Genomic DNA, 25,267 nt, shown 5'->3' on the forward strand with positions numbered 1-25,267 from the left:
TTTCTCTCACAGCTTCATTCTGACCAGGATAAAGGAGATGGTTCACTCAAGTACATCCTTTCTGGAGATGGAGCAGGTGACCTGTTCATCATCAATGAAAACACTGGAGATATCCAGGCCACGAGAAGACTTGATAGAGAAGAGAAGCCTGTTTACATTCTTCGTGCTCAGGCTATCGTCAAAAAGACTGGGAGGCCTGTGGAACCAGAATCAGAGTTTATCATTAAGATCCACGATATCAATGACAATGAGCCCCTGTTTACAAAGGACATTTACAATGCCAGCGTCCCAGAAATGTCTGATGTAGGTAGGTGTCAGATCATTCAACCATGTTGGGATTAGTTTTCATTAGCTAGTCAAATGGCAGTGCTAAAATTGGGATTACAAAGATCAAAGCAACGAGTACTTAACATGTCCAGCTGTGCGTTTTTCTGCTCTACAGTAAGAGGGGGAAAAAGATAAAGACAGAAGATCTGCATTAAGTCACTTGTGTTGGAAGAAAGATGACAGAGAAAAGTGGTTTGTAGATGCAGATAAGCATCTGGTATCATTGTAGGATCCATTTGATAAGATGGTGGTTTAGTAAGATTAGATTATGCAGCACATGGTCATAAAAGAAAGAAGGAGGACAATTCAAAATCATCCTTACTACATAGAAAGTATATTCTGTATAACCAGGTCCTCTAATAGTTAGTTTTCAGATTAGGCTAAATTGTAATAAACATGTATTTACTGCCATTTATTTGGCAACTGTTTTCACATATGCCCTTCTACAAATATTACAGTAATTTCTAGGTGCTGATTTCTAGGTGCCGATGTCTACTCGGAACAGCTTTCTGAACAATAACAAAGATTTGGTAGTTGGAGCTGAGATTATATTGCAATACATGTTTTAATTTGTTTTAATTTTTGTTAACTGGAAAACTATTCATAAACCCATGCTATTTTTTTCCCTTTGGCTTTCTTAGTATTTCCACTTAAATCAAAATTCAGTAGCATCAATCATAGTATACACATTAGAGGTGGGTTTCAGCAGGTTCTGACCAGTTCTGGAGAACCGGTAGCGGAAATTTTGAGTAGTTCGGAGAACCAATAAATATCACCTCTGACTGGTCCCACCCCCATCTATTCTCTGCCTCCCGAGTCCCAGCTGATTGGAAGGAAATGGAGATTTTGAAGTAACTTTCTCCTGGAGTGGAGTGGGATGGAGATTTTACAGTAACCTTCCCCTGCCACGTCCACTAAGCCACGCCCACCAAGCCATGCTATGCCCACCAAGCCACACCCACAGAACCGGTAGTAAAAAATTTTGAAACCCACCACTGATACACATATATTGGAATGTTTTTGCCTTGAATGAAGATAAACTATGTCTATTTGACAAAAATAAGGAGAATTCAGCTGGGCACATTAGCATCTGATTAAGTTAATGAACTTAATAAATAACTGATTTTCATGTGTCATGCAGCTATTTTATTGTAGCATTCCCATGTACCAGCATTGGGATCTATCTATCTTCAATCAGCCCAGCAGGTAGGCAACACTTTGCTGAGTTTGGCTGATCTTAGAAAACTAAGCAGGCGTGAATCTTGTTTAATAGTTGGATGAAAGACCACAAGGAAATTGCAGGGCTGTAAGCTACACTGAGAAATTTAAAAACTATACCCAGTAGGAGGCAGTGGCAAACCACTTCCATATTGCACCTGAAAACGGGGTGAAAATGTCTGTATGTCTTATAGACCAAATATTGCCAAAGCCCTGCCCACCTGCCAGTATTTTTGGCCTACGCATGCTCTGTTTTCGGGCCCTTTTTCGCCCTTTTTTGGCCCATTTTTGAGGCTTTTTTTGGCATGTTTTCAAGGCTTTTTGGCCCATTTTGGGGGCTTTTTTGGCCTGTTTCAGGGATTTTTTGGCCCATTTTCAAGGCTTTTTTCAGCCTGTTTTTTCAGCTTATAAAACGCACCTGACTATAAGACGCACCTAAATTTAGAAGAGGAAAACAACAAAAAAAAGTTTTTGGCTTTCCTTTTTTGGGGCCTTTTTTTATGGCCCTTTTCCAGTCTTTTTTCAGCCTGTTTCCGGGGCTTTTTTTGGCCCATTTTCGAGGCTTTTTTTGGCCCATTTTTGAGGCTTTTTTCCCTTTTTCCCCTCTAATCTTCTCAATGTTCAATCCAATCAGTATTTTCTTTTTAGAAATGATTGTTTTATCTTAGAAAATAATATATAAAACAGGAAAACAAACAAACAAAATGAAGCAAAACAAAAACATACATTCAACCCTAACAACTATAACAACAACAATAAAAATAGTGTACAAAAAAAGGCGGGGGGAGAAAGTGGTCAATTAAATTTAACATTTAACATGTAGGATCCACCCTGTCTGGGTTCTGAAAGAAACGAAAAAACAATTAATTCTCCTCCCCTTTTACATATATACGGTATATATAATCAAAGCAGTTAATTTCGCCATCTCTGGTAATTCAGTCAATTTCAAAATCCATTTTTCAACAGTTGGCATCTCTTTTTCTTTCCAATGTTTGGCAAGTACACTCCGTGCAGCCGTCACCATGTGAAGGAATAGCACCCCATTGTTTTTCAAATGACTTCTTCATCATACCTAAAAAAAAGCTTCAGATTTCATTAATATTTGTCTCTTAAATATTTTTGTATTGTCATTCTTATGTTTATCCAGTATGTTTGAATTTGATACAAGCTGCATTAATTTGAACTGCTTCAAGAAGGGTTTCCCCCCCCCCCCCCCGACTCATAAAGGTGTCTGAAAAAACGTAGGTTGTTTTAATGAAATAGAGATACGTGTTATGCTTCCAAGACACTATCCAGGGTCTTGGATAGTGTGACAGATGGAATATAAATGGAATATAAATAGAATAAGTAAATACATTTTTCATTCATTTTTAAGCATCCATCACAGGATGCACAGTAGTGGGTTCCACTTACCTTCGCTACTGGTTTGGAACCGGGAGTGTATGTGCACTTGTTTTGCTCGCGTGTGGCGCGTCTGCACACATGCAGAGCATCCGTGATGACGGCCGGACGGGTGGGTGGAGCCTCCCGCCGCCGCCACAACTGGTTTGCCCAAACCGGGGTGAACCAGTAGAAACCCACCATTGATAGTTTTCCAGACAGGAAGAAGAAATCCAGTCACCAGGCCAGAAAGAGTGCCCACTTCTATAGGATACTGCATTTAGAAAGAATGTGCATGTGTATACTATATAAACAAATAATTGTTGGAGTATTTATAAAATCAGTTTCAAATCAAGCCAGGCTTGTGCTGATTTATATAGATATCGCCATGCAGTTTTCTTAGTATCACGGCAAAAAAGTGTTTGCCACCTTTTCTAGCATTGTGTTTTGATCTTCAAATTTTGCCTACAGATCTGGATTTCCTTGGGGACCCTCAACCAATCTTCTGACTCTGTTTTTGCTTTTTAGATTAGCCAAAATGCTATCAGTTACTTGGGATCTGGTTCTCTGGGCTTGTCTGTATTGTATGTTCTTCAGCACACTCTCTTTTTGCTATTACCCCAGAAGCTATTTTCTCATATCAGAAAAAAATACATTTTTGTCTGTCTGAATTTGGCCATTTGCTTGCCTGTTCTTTAAATTGTTTGATCTTTCAAGAATAGCCATATGGGGAGGAGACGGAGCGAGAGAAAAAGCCATGATAAGCAGAAATTTCTTTTCTCCTCGTGTGGCTTGTCAGAATTGCCCTTCTTTCATTGTTTCCAACAGGTGAATAAGGATTTCCTTTTATTTCAAACAGCAGGCACAAGCATGAACTGATTCCATTAAAGAACATAGAAAGCCCCTTCATACCGGTTAAATCTCCTTTTCAGCTTGATAACTGCTATTTGTAAAATAAATGTCAATGAACTGAAAAACGAATGACACAATGCCATTGTGATTCCTTTGAGCCAATTGCAAAACATTGGAACAACTCCATCTTTCAAAGCAGGGTGGGCATGCTTATATTTACAGCTAATTTTCATAAAATTAGTCAAGCCAGTGCTCCAAGGGCAGATTTTCAAAATTTGCAGTATCAGACTTGTCCTCATAAATTCTATTCTCAAACCCAAATTCAGTTGAAATGGCATCCTTTGATCCACCAGTTTATAACTCTGTATTTCATTGTCACAGGTACATTTGTCATGCAAGTCACTGCAACGGATGCCGATGACCCTACATATGGGAACAGCGCTCGAGTTGTCTACAGTATTCTCCAGGGACAGCCATATTTTTCTGTTGAGTCTGAGTCAGGTCAGAGGACTTTAATCTGTCATACTCTGATAACTTCCGTAATTTAAAATGACTTGTTAAGTCAAGCTAGGATGTCATTAGGCAAACTCTTCAAAGAAATCCATTTGACTCAATGCAGGCTTTGCAAGTTCCAACAGAGCAATACGTCTATAAGCATGATACATTTTTTAATCAGAATATCTTAACCTAATAAGCAGAACTTAGCCTGGATGCAAATCCATTTAGCAAACATTGGGTATGTAGATGGTTCCATTAAAGCTGTGCTTAGCACAGTCATTTGACTTTGAATGTGGAAGAAAAAAGAAAAGAAAAGGAATTATATGCAGGAAAAAGATCTTGCTAATCAAAAGTCTTTTTACAAATGGAACTAGACTTACCAAATTTCTCCTCGTATTTAGTTTGCGGCCTACTTCAGCTTTTATGACAAACTTTTCCTCATACATTCAAAGTGCCTTTGTGGCACTCCCTCCTCCAATTTTTCTCTAACACAAACTTGTGAGCTAGGTTGTGACAATGACTGATTGAATGTCACCTAGTGCTTTCCCAACATTTAACAAAGATTTCAGACTGAGTCTGCCTGATTCTATATCAATATTGCAACACACTAGCTCATATGGAAGAAAAGAGAGAGAGAGGGAGAGGGAGAGGGAGAGGGAGAGGGGGAGAGAGAGAGAGAGAGAGAGAGAGAGAGAGAGAGAGAGAGAGAGAGAGAGAGAGAGAAAGAGAGAGAGAGAGAGAGAGAGAGAGAGAGACCTGCTAAAATTCATAATAGAATATGGGTTTTGTTTTGTTTTTTCATTTTGAAGTACATGAGTTACCCTATTAAGGAGTAGGGGCATCAAAGCAGTAAGTATAGAAATTACTGAATTCCTTTACGGACATATTTGTTACACTGTAGATACTGTCATCATAACTGTTGGTCCAGCAATTCACAACTGGCTCATACTGAGAGGTATAAAGCAGAAGCATTGCATTATCTTTGTCGCCATCTCAATCTCTATCTAATCTCTATCTAATTTCTATCTCTGTATCTCTATCTAACTATTTATCTCATCTTAGAGGCACTGCATTCTGACTTATGAAGTATTACTTAAAACAGGGATGTCAAACTCAAGGCCCGGGGGCCAGATCTGGCTCATGGGATGCTTAGTTCTAGCCTGCAGGGCCACTCTAGAAACAGCGAAAGACTCGCCCGCAGTGCCTCTGCCAGCAAAAATGGAGTTTGGGAGGGCCAAACGGTTCCTGCTGCCCTCTGCCAAAGAAAACAGAGCTCAACCCACCCACTCACCCTCATATGTGGGGTGCCACAAGGGTCGGTCCTCTTGCCCCTTTTGTTCAACATCCAAGACCAAGTGGCTGTGGTTTCCAACATCCCGATATAGTCAGTTGGCGCCATCACTGACTATTGGGGGCGAATCGCTGGCCCCCACGGAGAGAGCTTGCAACTTGGGCGTCCTCCTGGATTCATGGCTGTCTTTAGAAGAGCATTTGATGGCCGTGACCGGGAGGATTTTTCATCAGGTTTGCCTGATTCGCCAGTTACGTTCCTTTCTGGATCGGGACTCCTTACTCATGGTCACTCATGCCCTCGTCACTTCCCGCCTGGACTATTGCAACGCTCTCTACATGGGGCTCCCCTTGAGGAGCACCCGGAGGCTCCAACTGGCACAGAGTGCGGCCGCGTGGGTGGTTATGGGAGCGACATGGTGTTCCCATGTAACACCTCTCCTGCGCGAGCTGCACTGGCTCCCGGTGGTCTTCCAGGTGCACTTCAAGGTTTTGGTTACCACCTTTAGAGTGCTCCATGGCTTAGGACCTGGTTACCTACGGGACCGCCTGCTGCCACCAATAGCCTCCCACCAGCCAGTATGCTCTCATAGAGAGGGGCTCCTCCAGGTGCCGTCGGCCAAACAATGTCGACTGGTGGCCCCCAGGGGGAGAACCTTCTCTGTGGGGGCACCTACTATCTGGAATGAGCTCCCCCTGGAGATACAGAGGATCCCGGATCTGCGCACCTTCCGCCACTCTTAAGACCTTTTTATTCCATCAGGCTTGCCTGGCCTAATCTTTTCCCTTTTTCCCTTTTTAAAATGTAAATTTTAATCTGTTTTAAATTATTGGGGTGTTTTAAATCTGTCTTGGGCCAAAATTGTTTAATTCGGTTTTACTTTGCTTTTAAATTTTGTATTTATGTGTTTTATCTGTGGCTGTTCACCGCCCTGAGACCTTCGGGAGTAGGGCGGTATATAAATCAAATCAAATCTAAATCTAAATCACAGCTGAAAATGCAGCTCTGGAGACCGTTCTCGCTGGCAGAGCGCTTGGGCCACCACAGATGCCCCCGACACGAGTGATGTCAAACTGGCCATTCCCATCCTGGCCACACCCACCCCTGCCCCAAGGTCACAACCCTGATCACAACCCTGATGCAGCCCTCAATGAAATCAAGTTTGACACTCCTGACTTAGAATAACATATTTAAAAAATCTCTTTTTTTTTTCATTCCTAGGTATCATCAAAACAGCTTTGCTAAACATGGATCGAGAAAACCGGGAGCAGTACCAAGTAGTCATCCAAGCCAAGGATATGGGAGGTCAGATGGGAGGATTATCAGGAACCACCACGGTGAACATCACATTGACTGATGTCAATGACAATCCACCCCGCTTCCCCCAGAGTATGGGAAAGATATATTTTTTCTTTATTTAGTTACATCCATAGAACATTTTGGCAATCAAATAATAGGAACTTTATGTACAAGTATATACATGGAAAAGTCAATGGACCTAGCTGAGGGGAAAGGAATGGCTTTTTACAATTTACTGTCAACATTAGGCTACAGATCTCTGCAAGCACCAAAAAAACAGCCAAAGCTCTATTTCATAATGTATTTATCTTCTTTGAATTCACAGATTTCATTAAAAAGGAAATTTAGACCTTATGATTAACAACATATCATTAAAATGTTAAGTAACTAGCTACCCTAAGTAGAATTTTATTTTATTCCCTTTTTGCATTGTGGGAAAGCTGTTCCCTACTTTTTTCCTCTATTTTTCAGTTTATTTCTCTGTTTTCTTTTAAAAAAAACCTCTATTTTTCTTGTTATTCAAGGCACAGATTAGTTCACATCTTAACTACTGGCAATTACTTATAAGAGTTTTCTTTTCAGCTATTCTGGTGTTGTAATGTACCATTTTAAAGGATCAAAAGAAATCACTTAGGAACCAATTCAAATATAATAGAGAAAATTAGTCCAATTGTTAATCTATGTCTACATCATTTATTTTTGTCTCCTTTTTTCACTAGTTAAATCACCTACATAAGATGCATTTTTTTTGGCTCTTATTTTTACCAAATACTGTGAAAATCACACACAGATCCATAGATCACTTACCCATTTGGGAGAAGGTTGGATTAGAATCCTTTGGCCTGAAATATTTGCTCTCCAGAGGCAAGGAATTCTCCATGCCGTTGCAAAGCACTACTACCCAAGTAGGCATTGTCAAGTTCTTTTTTCTACAAGGGAAAAAAAAATTCAGGAGAGAAAAGTATGAGAAATGAATTTATTTTTTCTTTTTTTCCCCCTGCTGAAGAAATATTCATAATATAGGGCAAATATCAGCCTGTGGGTATGGGGAGCAGGAAATTCCTGTTGACATGAGCTCTTTATAATGTGAGATGCTCTGAAAATGCCCCAAGCTTTGCAGATACTGTAAAACAACAATTCAGAGGCACAATAACAAAACAGTCCCCATCAAAGTATCTGTGGGTCATTTGCAGTGCAGAACATCAGAAGGCGATCTTTGGTGATGCTCAGTTTTAATTACTGAAATGTATTGCATGTTTTTATTTGATATCGTAAATATTTCTAGTTTCTTCTTTGGGTAAAAATGGCTTCTTATGTTGTGCTAAGAATAAAGAAAAAAAGAGAATAGTTTGGCACAGTGGTGAAAATCATTTTTTTTTACTACTAGTACTGTGGACATAGCTTGGTGGGGGTGGCAGGGGAAGGATACTGTAAAATCTTCATTTCCTCACCACCCTGAGTCCTTCGGGAGAAGGGTGGTATAGAAATGTAATAAATAAATAAATAAAATAAATAAATTTCCACCCCACTCCAGGGGAAGGATATTGCAAAATCCCCATTCCCTTCCCATTCCTGGGGAAAGGATATTGTAAAATCTCCATTCCCACCCCACTCTGGGACCAGCCAGAGGTGGTATTTGCGGGTTCTCCAAACTACTCAAAATTTCTGCTACCGGTTCTCCAGAACTTGTCAGAACCTGCTGGATTTCACCCCTGGTTTGGCACAGGATGAAATTGGCTTTAAAGAAAAGATAATGGCTATAGATAAAAACCTATGTTGGACTGTGCACCTTTCTCTATCCTAAAAGGTTTGGTCACCTAATGGTTTCTGAATATTTGGCTGTCTGGCAAGCTTGTAAAAAACAAATGAAGTTAAAACAGTTCCCTTTAAGTATAAAGAATATAATCTCCTCAGACTGAAAGAATAAATTGAGCCAGATTCAGATTTCTTCTTTGTGTCACTGATTCATGCTAAATTAGTTGATGTAGTACCATTTCCCTGCCACAGGTAGTGCTGTCGGAATGCCAAGATTCAAAAGCAAGAGCTGTCTCTTTAATCTGCAGCTGCCATTAAATTGCTCAGAGTAAAGTACCGTGTATCATAGTCACCAGTTTGATAATCCTCTGCATCGTACTACTGCAATTAAAGAAGTCTTCCACCAGTTTTTATTTATAGAAACCCCACATTTTAATGCTTGTGCACTTTTCGGTTTGCATAACTAATCATGGAGCTTGCTTGGCAGAGAGATAATGGTGAGGGGGAGGACCCTTTTGTCTTAGATCACATGATTTGCATGAGGATGTTCCCAGATTTGATCCCCAACCTCTCTAAATAGGTAGAGAAAAGATAGTTGTACAGTCTAAAGAGCCACCTGGAAAAGACAAACAATTATGGTAAGTTATTTGTATGGTGAAGATTTATTTAGCCACAAATAAATCTGTAGCCATTTGAGGTTAAGACTAATAATGTCTAGTTAACTATATGGGTTAATGGCATATAATATTCATGTAATACTAACTCCCAGCCCTGCCTAATTCTTTGTAGCCTATCATGTGAAGCAGGCCACTGATTTGCAGGAAGAAAGTCTTCCCTGTTTTTAAAGGAGTTGCAATCTAGTAGTAACTATCGGTGTGTATACAGGCAACTAACAGGTGTAACAGGAAAATTTAAAGAGATTGTTGAAAAATGCTGAAATAATGTAGTTTTATCATATTTTATTTATCTATATGTTAAATTATTGTATTTTATTCCAATTTCATTTTAAATCATATTTTATTCCAATTGCATTTTAAATTGTATTTTATCCAATTCCATTTTAAATTGTTTTTATCAGATTTTAGTAATGTGTCTGGCACTCTGCACTTTGATATGGCCCAAGGGCCAATCAATAAAGTAAACTAAACTAAGCTGAAACAATGTTAACTGTGTCTGATGGAATTTCCCATCTCTACCTTTAGGTGCCTATCAATTCAAAATAGGAGAATCTGTACCCCTTAATTCACCAATTGGACGGATAAAGGCTAATGATGCGGATGTGGGTCCGAATGCCGAGATGGAATATAACATTCTTGAAGGGGATGGCTCGGAAATGTTTGGGATTACAACAGACAAGGAAACACAAGAAGGCATTGTAATTGTAAAAAAGGTGTGTATTCTAAGATGCTTCATTCCAGCTTTTATTGTGACCTGCAAAATGAAGTTTTTAAGAAGTTCTTAAACAAAAGATCTATTGGATTCAGAAACCTAATGAATAATATAGGATTCCTACAGTTGTATGTATGGTCTAATGCAAGATATGTAGTGGGGGGGGGGTAATACTTTTTAAGTTTTATAGTGCAGTCCTTGTGCATGTTTTGAATACCTTGGCATGGTCTCTGAAAATATTTTCAGCTAAGCCTGATAGAACGATTGTGGGTTGTTTCAAAATTCTACACTTCAGAGGTATGCAAGGAATATTTTTGCATTCAGTTATTACATTAATTCTCAACATTTCTGCCCCTTCGCATTTGTTTTGAACACAAAGTATTGTTTAAATAATTCCCAATACATTCTAAATTCATGGGAATGTTGTAGAAAAAGCCAGGTTCTCAGGGAATAGATACAAGTGGAAAACATTTCAAACTTGATAAAACTAAACATACATAGACCAAATATAAATGTGCACACACAAACACACACACACACACACACACACGCACATATGCAATCTGCACACAAATAAAATTGAAGAGGCAAAATAAAGTGTATTAAAGATAAAAGGGATTTAGCGACTATGGCAGTAAGAGGACTGTATGTCTTATCCAGAAAGATATTCTCATTTTTAATGTGTCTTCTGGGTAAAATCCTTAATATATAAAAGATCTTTGGTGACAGTTCTAATTCCACAAGGATAAAGTCATCCATTAAACAGAATCTTGTTGAATCAATCAATTAACAATTCAGAGTGCAGCACATTAAAAATAAGTGAACATAAAATACCCTCCTGTATTTAAACAGTTGATGTGTGCAAATACAGAGCTTTATCTGTTCCATAATTTAAAAGTTATTTAAGGGTAAAGAAGAACAAGGCTTACCAGCTGCAGCTCTCTTATTTTGTAAATTTAGCTCTATTAATCTCTACATAAAAGAGAGCAAAATGTTCTTTAGGCTGTAATTACTCAAAACCTCAGGAGAGAAATACAGTATTTTTTTTCCATATCCCAGATTCACACACTGATTTTTTTTTAAAAAAGAGAGAAAAACTAAACCCTGAAAGCAATAAATAAATAATAACAAGGAGCAGTAGTAGAAAAATGAAAAATGAACTATCATTTCAAGCATTTCATTTAACGGATCATAGATTTGCTTCCAGTCTTACGCTGGCATTTCTCATAAGGGTGGTATACCTTAAAATTTTCACTATAAACTAATTAGATCCCTTCCAGTTATCCACTGAATCTGGAAATCCATATGAGAATGCCAAAGGTAAATTAAAGCTTGAGTTATAAAGCTGAAGAGCAGAATGCCACCAAGGGGAAAAAAAAGAACCTTGAGATGGATTGATGACAAAACCATAATTTGCATCTGAATACTCAAGTATTTTTTATGGGTGACTTGTTCTTATTTCATTATCATTTAAAACTAATTACACCTTTTATGTCCTTTTGAACAATCACCAAGCCTTTGGCATTGTACACTATGATACAGAATAAAATTATAATATGGCCTTAGAGTTGACTAGAAAGACCACATTAGCATTATATTTATAATTTCAGCAAGCTTTCAATCCTAATTGAACATTACTGGCATCTGTCTTGGGCGAGCTGGTCTATTCTAATTGATTTAGCTTTTTATATATGTTTTAGTCTGTTGTGACTTGTCTAAAGTCTTTTGATTGAGGTGAGTTATAAAAATTGTATCATAAATAAACAATGTTATAAGAAAGTTAATAGATAATAAGCCATGTCCTGCCTGCTTTTTTTTTTTTTAAGGATTCTGTAACTCCCTTCCTGCTAAAGGTGTGGCCATGGAATTTCACTGACATATTTTTCAGAGTATCTCTATTGTGGCAGCTGACTCCAAGGCCCAGGAGATACAACAAAATTAATTTGGCTAATATATTTCCACACTGCCCTATCATTTGTTGAATGTCCCCAGTGGAGACTCTTCAGAATCCATTCTAGCATTGAAATCCTCAGCCCTGTGGATTTCTAAACCTATCGTAAGACTTCCATTTGTGCTTCATCTGCAGTAACTGTTCTTGTGAAGGCTAAATATGAAATATGGTTGCTTGAATACCAGAGGCCCTGCCGGCCTGTGAATTATAGTTAATGATTTGAATCATATGCATATACATTTATAAGGTTCATAAATGAAAAAAAAAGCATTTAATTACCCTGAAATGAAAGTAGAGCCAAATCCAAGTATATATCCAATTTTTTTAGACGGTACAAAATGTTGAAGGATCCAATCTGGGTCAGTTTTTTTGTTGTGATTGGATCCTGCAACATTATCCTTGGACATGTATATTTGTCTTCATTGTGTACAAAGAGTTGTTTACTTTAAAGTCCTTGCTGTCTTAAGTTGATGCCCCTGGTATTCAAGATGTGCCAAGAAGACACATGTGCCATTTATTTATTAGATTTGTAAACTATTGAATGTCGGGGCTGACACTAGCTTACAATAATGAAACAACAATAAGCTAATAAAATACAAAACCAAAACATAATAAACATGTTATTTTGATAAAACCAAATGATAAAGCCATGTACCGTAGTCACACAGATACCCTCTCAAACCTGGATGTCATCCCTCAAATGCCCTGGGGAATAGTCTAGTCTTCACCTCTTTAACACCAAAGTACAGAGATCAGTCTGACTTCTCCACCCGAATTGAATGTCCCCACCAAGAAACATTGTCTTGGACCCCCATCATATACCAAGGATATCTCCAAATGGGATCCTTATACTGAGACTTATACATACCAATTGGTGAAGTTATGTAGGGCTATAAAGAATTCCAACACTTTGAATAGATCCCAGAAACTGACTGAGGAAGTCAGTCAGTGGAAGCCAATCTAGCACTCTCCTAATGGTGATGGCAACATAAGTGATTGGTGCCAGCTGCTACTGCATACGGCACAAAGTAGGGCACCAAGGATATTTAATTCAATACATTTGTTTTGCCATGGAGATTGATAGCCTCAATTAAATAATTATTTCATCAGCCTTATCTTTCTTCTTTAACCTTAACTCTAACCCTAACCCTTCTTTAACAAAGATTAAAAATAGCTGGTTGCTGATGTTTACCTGAACGCATGAGGGTAAGAACTGAGTAATGGATGCTTATGTACATCCCATTCCCTCCGCCTATATTTTAATTCATATTATTGTACTTTCATTGTTGATTTTTATTGTTTCATTGCTTTTGTTATGTTTATATATTTTTTAATCATTTCTCTTTTCCGCTTTAACTGTTGTAAGCTGTTCAGAGTAGCCCCATGGCGAGCTGGGAGGCCAATAAATTTAACAAATAAATAATTCAAATTTCAAATTTCAAATCTTAATTGTCACTGCACAACATATGTACAATGAGATTGGTTGAGCTCCCTAGTGCACCCCCCCCCAACACAATACAACTCACAGTGAAAACAGAAAATCCCTAGCCCAATAAATCATATTAACAAAACACCCAGTTTTGTTAATTGGAAATAAATATTTCCAATGTCTCCACATGCCTGGGCACTTCAGAGATCTAAGGCTAAATATTAAAAAAAGGCTCAGGAGTGTTTTTGGCTGATAGAAAAAGGCTCTCAAGTGTTGTTGTCTGATAAGGAGAGATTCAGAGTCAGAGGGTGATTTGTCAGCGTGTATTTTTTTTACCAACCTTTTCCAAACCTTAGCACAAACACACAAGCATATTTAAAAGTAGCCTTTCAGCCTTGAAATAAGCAAGTTGAACAGGATAACAAACTGAACAAGCAGTGTTTAGGACTAATAATGATGTCCCCCTCATGATTACCACTAGAATTACTAAAAGAGTTTTTTTTTTTAAAAAAAAAGTTCATGTACTGAATGCTTAACATAATTAAACTAGCTGGCAAAACACCACATCCCTGAGAAGACATAAGGTGTACATATTATTTTCTGAAAATAAGAGTTTTATATATTTGTTATCATATGCAGGAGGTTGTTGTCTAATTACAGCTAGTCACACACATATTTCCACTTCCAAAAGCAGTAGGAATTTGTTCAGTTGTTGGAAGAAATGTCCATCTGGGTTCAGTTCCAAGTGGGGAAAAAGACACTGGATTCATGGAAGTTGCTTGGAAAGAAGATTTATTGATGAACAGGATCACATGGCTTGAGTTCCTGAGCAGAATCACATGGCCTGGATTCCTGAGCAGAAAAAAAGGGGGCGAGATGCTGAGAGTGCCTTGGTTTTATGCCCTCTGTTGGGCATTGTCTTTTAGCTTGTATTCTGATTAGTTGTCAGACTCCCATGGGGCCATGCAGGGGTAACTCTGTAGGCTGTGTTTTGAGTCCAAGTTTGGTTGAGCCTTGCTGGGTCGTGATGTAATGAAAGGACTTTGGGCAATTCCTTATATAGCTCTGCCTGAAGGAGGTTATGTAGGATAGACTGGCCCAGGCCTTAATGGCCCATTAACAAAGGTGGGGGGCTGAGTTTCTGCTTCTATTTAGGGGAAATATTCTGCCTAGTGGACAAGTAACGGGTGAGCTCCCGTTACTTGTCCCAGTTTATGCTAACCTAGCAGTTCGAAAGCACGTAAAAAATGCAAGTAGAAAAAATAGGGACCACCTTTGGTGGGAAGGTAACAGCATACCATGCGCCTTTGGCGTTTAGTCATGCTGGCCACCTGACCACGGAGACATCTTCAGACAGCGCTGGCTCTTCGGCTTTGAAACGGAGATGAGCACTGCCCCCTAGAGTCGGGAACGACTAGCACATATTTGTGAGAGGAACCTTTACCTTTACCTTATTCTGCCTTTTTAGTATATCCTAAAATATTTCATTTTTCTAGGAGAGGGATGGGTTTTAACTTCGAACACTTCAAATAACTTATGCATCTTTATTTACAAACTCACTGAACTCACTGCAGATATGTTATTTTCTCGCAGATGTTTCATTATCAAAATTAGGTAACGTCATTAGTGTACTGATGATGTTACCTAGTTTGGGTAATGAAATGTCTGCGAGAAAACAACCAAGCTCACAGAGCACCAATGACCTCTCATTTCAACCCTGAGCTACAAATATTCTCTTGTATCAGTTATTATCTGAACAGATAAAGTTCACTGATGAGAAACATAAAGACTTTTAATCATTAAAAAGTTTGCCTGTAACACATCAGTTTACCAAAATCTGCTGAAACTTATATGGCAACCTCCTTGGTTCCTGGTTTTCTACTTTGATTCTCTTCTACACTCCTAGTATAAAACTCGAAATAGTGCTTTTCACTGATGGTACTATAACGATTACCTACTACCAAGCATACAGGTCATCCACAAACCTAGTAGATGCCATTAAGGCTGATGCACAATAATCTTGTGGACAGCAAAAGCCATTAAGGCAAATTCCTTCAGCTTCTTCTAGAAACATTAATTCACCATCAGCACTTGTTAGTAAGCAATCACAAGATGGTTATCATTTTGCTTGCTGATAGCATTTCTGCTGCACCAATTTACTGAATATTACACTTGATTGCTTTTGACTGCACAGTGTACTATTTGGGGGGCTGTGCTTTTAAGGAAAAGAAAGGGCCATTCGAAACGAACGCTGTTTTCTCATTTGTGAGGGAAATGTTCTGTTATGGCAAGGAAGCTGATAGTCTTTTGCAAGCCTATATGGGAATGTTCCTTTCAGAAAAGATGGGAAAGTGTGAATTTGAACTCCTGCCAGTATGCACTCTTGATCTACTGTAAATTAAGTGTGTCAACATCATTCTGTTGACTTAAACAAAGCTGATGCCATTAACACCTTGCTAAAAGTGAAATGGTGTTTGTGCTTCCGATAAGAAGATGAACCTCTCACTATTTTGCATCATATCCCAACAGATTCTGGATGCTGAAAATCTTTGCCATAGGTAGGATTAAAGTTGTCATGAATAATGGACCAGTTTTGTTGTTTCAAAATCTTAATCCAGTAAGGATAGTTTCTCTATTCCAAATGGAGATGTTTTAACAAGTCAGAGATGAGGAACACCTTTATCTTAAATCAGAGTTTTCAGAGGGGGGGGGGATTACAGATGTATTGTAGGTGTTTGCATATACCTGCACAATTCATGAAATGCTGAATAGAATGGAAATAATCAGCTGTGCAGCATGGCCCATCAGGTGTTCAATTACACCTTTATACTGCTTGCTAGTGATTACAAAAGCAAGTCTGATTAGCCTTAGGCATCTCTTTATTTCCAAATTGAGCCTTTAGACTGCACATCCATCAATTTATAATGACAAAGAGATGATTGTTAGGGAATGGTCATTAAAGTCTTCTTTGATTATAATCAAAACAAACATTTATGTTTTCCAAGTTGTATTCAAGGGAGGTTCATTCCGAATTGGACTGTAAACCTTGAGATTAAATTATTCAGCCTAAACTCATTCATTGCAACTCAATGTTTCTCTAATTGACAGGTCTTTCTGGATGCTTTCTCAAAATTCTTCTTAATATATACGTATATATATTTCTCTTCTTAGGCTTTGGATTTTGAAAAGCGGAGACAGTTTACTCTGAAAGTGGAAGCCAGCAATCCACATGTGGATCCCAGATTCCTCTATCTGGGACCCTTCAAGGACATTACTACTGTCAGAATTCAAGTAGACGATGTGGATGAACCTCCAATCTTCAGCAGACCAGCTTATATATTAGAAGTAAAGGAAGATGTCCCGATAAATACCGTCATAGGAGCTGTAACAGCCCGAGATCCTGACAGTGCAAAGAACCCCATCAAGTAAGCATACAGACCAGAGATCTCTAACTGGCAAGGGTCAGTTGAGAAGGCAGTGGTATACAAACATGATGAGAAAATTGTATTGTAGTAAAGGGAGACCAGAAAGCATGTGCCAATGTACACAGGTGCTCTGGTAAAATGACTTAGTGTGGACATACAAAAAGTGAACTGGATTCCCCCTCCCCCTTTCAATATATGTGGGAACATAAAGTGAGACAAAACACTAAAGTCACACCAGTGGTGTTCAAATTTTTTTACTACTGGTTCTGTGGGTGTGGCTTGGTGGGTGTGGCATGGTTTGGTGGGCATGGCTTGGTGGCTGTGGCAGGGGAAGGTTACTGTAAAATCTCCATTCCCACCCCACTCCAAGGGAAGGTTACTGCAAAATCCCCATTTCCTCCCGATCGGCTAGGACTCAGGAGGCAGAGAATAGATGGGGGAGGGGCCAGTCAGAATTTTTACTACCGGTTCTCTGAACTACTCACAATTTCCACTACCGGTTCTCCAGAACTGGTCAGAACTTGCTGAAACCCACCTCTGAGTCACACTCTACGGCCGTGATGGCGAACCTATGGCATGCATGCCAGCTGTGGGCAGCAAGCCCTTCCTGTGGGCACGCGAGCTGTCACCCAGCTCAGCTCCACTATGCATGCACATGCGCCTCCTGCCGGCCAGCTGATTTTTGGGATGTGCAGGGGGGGTCAGGGTGTGGGAGCATGCATGCATGCGTGGGGGGAATGTGGGGGGGCAGCACCCCCTGCGGCCCATTTTTGGGCCCAGGACGCTGCAGGGAGGCCTACTAGGCCCAAAACGGGGGGGGGGTCACCTGCACGTGCATGGGGGATCATGCACGCCTGCACAGATGGGGAGCATTGCATTATGGGTGCTGTCATGCACACATGCTGTCATGCACATGTGCACACGCTTTCAGCACGCAAAGAGAAAAAGATTAGCCATCACTGCTCTACGGTATTGTAAATGTGCTGTAAAAGTGGAAGTTCTTTCCAACCTTCCCTCCCTCCCTCCCTTCCTTCCTTCCTTCCTTCCTTCCTTCCTTCCTTCCTTCCTTCCTTCCTTCCTTCTTGTCTGTGACTTGCCATCTTGGGAAGCAAATAAGAAATTAAATTATAATTAAATTATAGGTAGTCCTCGACTTATGACCACAATTGAGCCCCAAATTTTGGTTGCTAAGTGAGACATGTTAAGCCCCATTCTTTCCTGGCAGAAATGTTAGGCGAATCACTGCAGTTGTTAAGTTAGTAACACAGTTGTTAAGTGAATCTGGCTTCCCCATGGACTTTGCTTGTCATTGCATAATGAAAGAAACTCTTGTTGCTGTGGGAAACAATTGGAATTTTAAAAAATGAAAAGAGAGATGTCACGGAGGTCATTAAAAAGAGAAGGATGACTTAAGGACTTAAGGTATAAATTCTAAAAAGTATAATATATAAAATGTAAAATTTATAAGAACTATATGATATTGATTTGTGAGTAGATATTATTATAATTTAAATAAGGATATAACATAGGATAGTGATGTAGATAAATAGAATTTTTGTAAATATGATTGTTGTGAAAGATATTGATACCGATATGGAAAACCTGTTATAAGAGTAAATACGTGTTTTGTGTTTTAAAGGTTGGAAAGTTCAATAAATAGTATTTTTTAAAAAAAATAAAATAAAAAGAGAAGGATGAAAATGGAGAGAGATGTATAAAAATAGACTCAGACAAAATAAACAAAGTTAGGGACAAAGAAAGAAAAAAATATGCTAGAAGAAAGATGAAGGAAACGGGTTGTGTTTCCGTGCAAGCTGCATGCCTGCAATAAAATGTGATCTGAAAGGACCTTTTTGTACAACGTTATTTTGTATCTTCCGAGATCTATAACGGCTGCTCTGTGCTAACAATACTTCCATCTTCCCCCACCAGTGCATACCCTATTTCAAGTGTAAATGCTAGCTCTAACTTTTCCTCTCAGCTTGAGGGAGGACGCAATTAGACCATTATATGTAGTACTTGTCACTTATTTGTCAGTTTCCTTTGACAGTTAGGAATAAAACCTTCAGACACCGAGTGTTACATTGAAAACCCTCAATTTTTCCCTTCTTAACTGTAGCTTTAAAAAGAAAAATCTAATCATGGAGCACTGTCAGTTTGAAAGTCCTTTGATCTCCCATTAAAGAATGTTTCATAATGGCATTATGAAAATGCTTAGTGAGAAGGGGGGGGGGGAAATGCCACTCACATACACGTCTTGTCGACCCAGAAATCTATTCAACTTGCAAGTCGCATTAAACATGAGGGTGCTGTATTTAAAAAAGCAATTAAGAGAAGATCTCCAAGGAACCAGATTTGTAAAAACCTGCTTTTGGCAGGAACAGATTTGAGTAACATGTACGTTAGTCAATAGAATAGCATTTTAGTTGCCATCTCCCCCATCTACTTGGTCGCTGAATGTTTTTTTCAGGCATAAATAGCATGATGTACTATTAGAAATGACAGTTTCTAGTCATAGGTGCAATGAGCTCCTCGTCCTTTGGCTCAAGGAGCATCGCTATGAAGGAAAAACACTGAATGACAATATTTTGTCATTCGTTTATCAAGGCGCTCATAGAATGCAGCATTCTGAGCTTGAATAAACTGGCCAATACAACTATATGTAATGGACATACAGATAAGCTTTGCTTACTGACTGCCTCATTTAGTGACTGTTCAGAGTTATAACAGTGTTAGAAAAAAAAATAGCTGCGTGGCCCAACCCTTGCATCTACGATGGTTGTGGCATCCCAGTCATAACCAGCTGGCAACAAGCAGAATTAAGGGACATCATGGAAGCACAGGAAGTCCTTGACTTGCGGCTACAAGGGAGCCCAGAATTTATGTTGCTAAGTGAGATAGTGATTAAGTGAGTCTTGCCCCCTTTTACGACTTTTCTTGCCACATGTGTTAAGCGAATTGCAATAGTTGTTAAATTAGTAACACAGTTGTGAAGTGAATCTGGCTTCCCCATTGACTTTGCTCATCAGAAGGTCGCAAAAAAGGTTCACACAATCCCGGGACACTGAAATGGTCATAAATATGAACCAGTTGTCAAGCTTCCAAAAGTAAATCATGTGACCATGGGGATGCTCAACGGACATAAGTGTGAAAAATTGTCATAAGGCACTTTTTTCCATGCTGTTGTAACCTTGAGCGGTCACTAAATGAATTGTTGTTTGTCAAGGATTACCTGTAAAAGTATATGTCACGATTTCCTGATGTTCCCTTAAGGGCTGAATGAGGGGTGATGATATAAGTCTATCATTGTAGTGTGATTTTCCACTTAGCGACCATAGTGCTTAGTGACACAGTTGCCGATTTCATTTGTGGTTGCTAAGCATGGACTTACTACAATACATGTAATATAATATAGATTGCTGGAACAAAGGTATGATTCAGACTTCAATCCACTTGTCTACTTTTTCTATCTGCTTGCTAGCTACAGTTGAGATCAGTGGTGAAATCCAAATTTTTTTACTACCGGTTCTGTGGGTGTGGCTTGGTGGGCGTGGTGTGGCTTGATGGGTGTGGCAAGGGAAGGATACTGCAAAATCTCCATTCTCACCCCACTCTGGGATCAGCCAGAGGTGGTTAGCTGGTTCTCCGAACTTCGCAAAATGTCCACTGCTGGTTCTCCGAACTGCTCAAAATTTCCGCTACCGGTTCTCCAGAACCTGTCAGAACTTGCTAGATTTCACCCCTGGCTGAGATGCTGCTTGATTCAGTAAGACTCAAACTTACTTAAAAAGGAGGGAAAAAACATTTTAAGAACATTTACTTCGTAAAGTATAAGTGAACCAAAACAATGACACTTTCATTACTAGTCTATTCACAATGACTCTGTTTTGCCCCCACTCCCTACAAAAAAAAAATGAATAGGGTGGCAGTCAATCTCATCACAGGAAAAATGTTGCTCCACATATTTGTGGCCAAAATCAAAGCCAACATTAAACTCTGAATGAGATGTGAACTTTGTCATAGTCATTTACAATGGAATCTATGCCTGAAAGGAAATCTCAATCAGAATAAAAACATGAAGATAAGAACCAGCTCAAGTGAAATTTAGTCCTTCAGATGTGATCAAAAATGTCTCTCCAACATCGTGGGGAAAAAAATGTAATTGAAACACTGAAACAAGGATAAGAAGATGATAATCAGCATATAAATTAATGGCTGTTCCTGAAATTTACTGACCAGATGCTGTCTCAACATTCCCCAATCATTTGTCTTGTCTGTGCACTCCAAGTACAGCAAAGCTTTGAGCCATTGCAAATTATATCTTCCAATTTAACTATTTCCCAGGATTTAAAAAGAATAAAATTCTGCAGTCTGACAGACACACATAGTAATTTATAAAATGTACAAACAAGTTTGATGTTGTCAGCTTAATTCTTAATAGGCTATGATCTTTTCAGTCATAGTCACCAGCAGCTCAACCAAATTAGCAGTCTTTGACCAAAAGAGACCTAGGATTCTTTAAACAGGATGAAATTAGTGACAGGATAGCGGATCAAATGTATCCTCTAGATCAGGGGTCCCCAACCAGTACTGAACCAGTACTCGGCCATGAAACCACACCCCTTCCAGTCCATGGAAAAATCTCTCTCCATGGAACTGGTCCCTGGTGCCCAAATGTTTTGGGGCCGCTGCTCCAGATCAAGATCTACAATACAATTGGAATATATATTTAATTGTTGCAAATCTGCTTTTCTTCTTTTTCCATCTCTTAATGTAAAAAAAAACAAAACCAAAATCAATATTTTCTCAAACCTATAGTTTTTTTCTATAGTAATTCTAAATCTTTAAATTCTGTGCCCCGTGGTGGTTTATTTTAATCATCATCATTAATGTAAAAGAAAAAGGAGCATAGGGAGGAAATAAGACAGCACCTTTCTTATTATTGATTAGTTCCTAGGCAAGATGAAAGATAAGTTTTTTGCTTTTTTTCCCCCCTGCCTAACTTTACTAAGAGATCGATCCTATGTTCCTATTGCTTCTTCGGGGTCACCATTAAGAGCTTATCCACTTGTTATGTTAATCATTTGATTAGGAATTACTTCCCAATTTTTTTTTCCAATTAAATACAAGGCAGGGAAAGATCAACAGTGGAATCATAGAGAAAGAAGTTTAAACTTTCCTTTATTTGTTTGTTTGTTTGTTTGTTTGTTTGTTTGTTTGTTTGTTTGTTCAATTTATATGCCGCCTTTCTCCGAAGACACAGGGTGGCTTAGCTATGAACTTATTAAAGAATCAGTCTTTCACACATTAACAGAAAAACCCTCCATTGCCATGTAATCCTTATTGCCAGATAAAAAGACATCCTATGCAGTGGTGGGTTGCCCCCAGTTTGGACTGATTCTATAGAACTGGTAGTAAAACCAGTGGGAGGCTCCGCCCACTGACCCTGACGTCATGAGAAGCAATCTGCGCATGCGCAGAAGCAAGAAGTAAAGGTAAATAGAGCCCACCCCTGATCCTTTGGTACTTATCAAACTTTCAATAGAAGAGAATATAGTTAACTTGGGTTTGAATTGTGGTATCCTTGATGCTCTCTGAGTTTGCAAGCAAAAGTGTGAGTACAATAGAACATAGAATAATAGAGTTGGAAGGGACCTTGGAGGTCTTCTAATCTAACCTCCTGCTCGACAATATATCATTTCAGACAAATGGTTGTCTGAAGTGTAGGGTGGGCTCCCTATTTATATAAAGTAGCTTGTCCTACTGGTGGCGTGAGGGCGTGGTTTTCCCTTTGATAATTTCTTGATTAATTTTCTGCTTGATTGTTAATCCTTCAGTATCTAGATATAGGTGCTGTAAAGGCTATGTTCTGGTGGTTTTTGTTCTTAATTTTTTTTCACAAGTGAGCTTCATTTTTTTGCAACTGTTAGCAATTGTTTTATACCTGTGAACATCCTGTGATACACATGTGAGCAGCCTAGACCAGATAATTTCAAAATGCTAGGGAATTCCTGGAAGCTTGGCATTCAGACAAATCAGTCACCTTAACCCTACGAGCCACGGTGGCACAGTGGTTAGAATACAGTACTGCAGGCTACTTCTAATTATTGCCGGCTGTCTGCAATTTGGCAGTTCGAATCTCACCAGGCTCAAGGTTAACTAAGCCTTCCATCCTTTCGAGGTCGGTAAAATGAGGACTCAGATTGTTGGGGGAAATATGCCAGCTCTGTAAACAGCTTAGAGAGTAAAGCACTGTGAAGCAGAATATACATCTAAGTGTTATTGTTATTGCTAATGAAACATCTACAAGCAGACATCCAAGGCCAGAGAGCACCAAGGACTACACACTACCAAACTTCTTCTTCATTTAATTTTCATGCACCTACAACATGCCTCTTAATAATTTGGTTAAAAAACTACATAACTAAGCTATTCTCATCCACTTCTCTTCTTTTAGAGCCTGTCTTGTCATAGCACTGATTATTAGATTCCCTGTTCAACAGAAACGGCTCTTTGATAGGGCTGCCATAGTATAAGATCAACTGTGTGAAAGAAAGTGAGGCTAGTAGTGACTCAGCTGCAGTCGGCTTTATAAAGCCACCCACATCAATCTAATGACCCCGAGCAGCTAGCACTGCATAAAATATTAAAAACAGGGGAAATGAAAGAAATACAATAGAATGCAACGCAGTTAGGGGCTGCAGGCAAAATTCCCCCTTAACAAATCGTAAAAATATACATAATGGTTTCCATGACCATCCTGACCCCAGAACCCAAGACAAAAGCTAGGACTTCCTTCCAAAAAGCTAGCAGGGTAAAAGCTCTCTGAATCTCAGGGGGAAGACTATTGCAGCTGAGAAGGCAAATGAAGCACAGCAAGCACTATGTACCAGGTGTGCTATTCAGCAGGTTCTGACAGGTTCTGGAGAACCGGTAGCGGAAATTTTGAGTAGTTCGGAGAACCAACAAATACCACCTCTGGCTGGCCCCAGAGTGTGATGGGAATGGAGATTTTGCAATATCCTTCCCCCAGGAGTGGGGAGGGAATGGGAATTTTGCAGTATCCTTCCCCTGGAGTGGGATAGGAATGGAAGTTTTGCAGTATCCCTCCCCTGCCACACCCACCAAGCCACGCTCACAGAACCGATAGTAAAAAAAAAAAATGAATTCCACCACTGCTATGTACACTGACAGTCATAAAATACAAGTAGCCCTCGACTTACAACCACAATTGAGGCCAACATTTCTGTTCTTAAGTGAGACATTTGCTAAGTGAGTTTTGCCCCCTTTCCTTGCCACAGCTGTTAAGTGAATCACTCCAATTGTGAAGTTAGTAACAAGGTGGTTCAGTGAATCTGGCTTCCCTATTGACTTTGCTTGTCAGAAGGTCGCAAAATCCGGGGATCACGTGACCCCGGAGACAATGCAACTATCATAAATATGAGTTAGTTGCCAAGCATCTAAATTTTGATCACGTGATCACGGAGATGTGGCAATGGTCGTAAGTGTGGAAAATGGTTGTTAAGTCGGTTTTTTTCAGTGCCGTTATAACTTCGAACAGTCACTGAATGAACTGTTGTAAATCAAGGACTACCTGTACTGCTTTTAATCTGATGCAAGATAGATAAAAGTCCTAATGGTGGGTTTGAGGGCTGATTAAGAATGGCATTGGCTATTCCTGTCCTTGAGACCTAGTTAGTGCACCATGGAATGAATGAATGAATGAATGAATGAATGAATGAATGAATATATGAGTAAGCCCTGAAGTTCCTTTCCCTTGAACTTAAAAAAAATCATCTCATGATCTTTATAACTTTAAGCTTTCTGAAAGCTTCACTGTTTCCCTTAAAGAATGGAACCAGCCTCTGTTGTGATTGCCAAAAATACTTTAAACTTCTTATTTAAAAGGAGCTCTAACTAGCAGTATTACCTTTTAAAGTGTTTTGGTCTGATTCCTGGAGAGAGGGGTAGCTTTATTTTCCTCTTTATGGATTATTGCAAGCTGCCTAGAAGTCATATGAATGAGTGAGTGAGTGAGTAAGTGAATGAATGAATGAATGAATGGTTTCAGTGGGCTGAATGATAGTTTATAAATTTGTAGTGCCTGCAAGCCAGCAACTTCTTCCTGAATAGCCATCATCTGCCACATAATCACTATGAATTTCTGGAATAACATATGGAATAAGGGCTCCTGAAACAAGACACAGCCTCACATGTTCCCATTACTGCAGTGTCTGGCACATTTGTATTACAGATTCACCACCTGTTATTCCCACACTCCTTCTGCAATTATGTCCTAATGAAATTCAAAACAGTTGGATTGCTACTTTTAATTTATTGTAATTGGTATTGCTGTAGATACATAATCACTGTACAATCTTGTAATTCCTATCAATTGGAGAGTTTAAAACATTGTGACTTTCCTTTCAATTTATCTTGGACCTAGGAGTAGA

General features: G+C 39.2%; 1 protein-coding gene across 3 annotated transcripts in view; it reads left to right on the top strand.

Annotated features, from left to right (window-relative positions):
* Positions 1 to 25,267, top strand: part of LOC117662488 (cadherin-6) — a 195,009-nt gene that overhangs the window by 155,514 nt on the left and 14,228 nt on the right. For 2 of the 3 annotated variants that reach the window (XM_034411936.3, XM_060691132.2), the window contains exons 3-7: positions 13 to 307; positions 4,159 to 4,278; positions 6,788 to 6,955; positions 9,823 to 10,010; positions 16,561 to 16,814. In XM_034411936.3, coding sequence (XP_034267827.2) covers positions 13 to 307; positions 4,159 to 4,278; positions 6,788 to 6,955; positions 9,823 to 10,010; positions 16,561 to 16,814 — 1,025 coding nt within the window. Of the gene's footprint in view, positions 1 to 12; positions 308 to 4,158; positions 4,279 to 6,787; positions 6,956 to 9,822; positions 10,011 to 16,560; positions 16,815 to 25,267 lie in introns of those variants that run through there. The other variant, XM_087890253.1, reaches the window with a different exon arrangement.

This window comes from Pantherophis guttatus, chromosome 3, assembly GCF_059756535.1.
Source record: "Pantherophis guttatus breed Tessera chromosome 3, ASM5975653v1, whole genome shotgun sequence".
In the NCBI taxonomy this organism is placed as follows: domain Eukaryota; kingdom Metazoa; phylum Chordata; class Lepidosauria; order Squamata; family Colubridae; genus Pantherophis; species Pantherophis guttatus.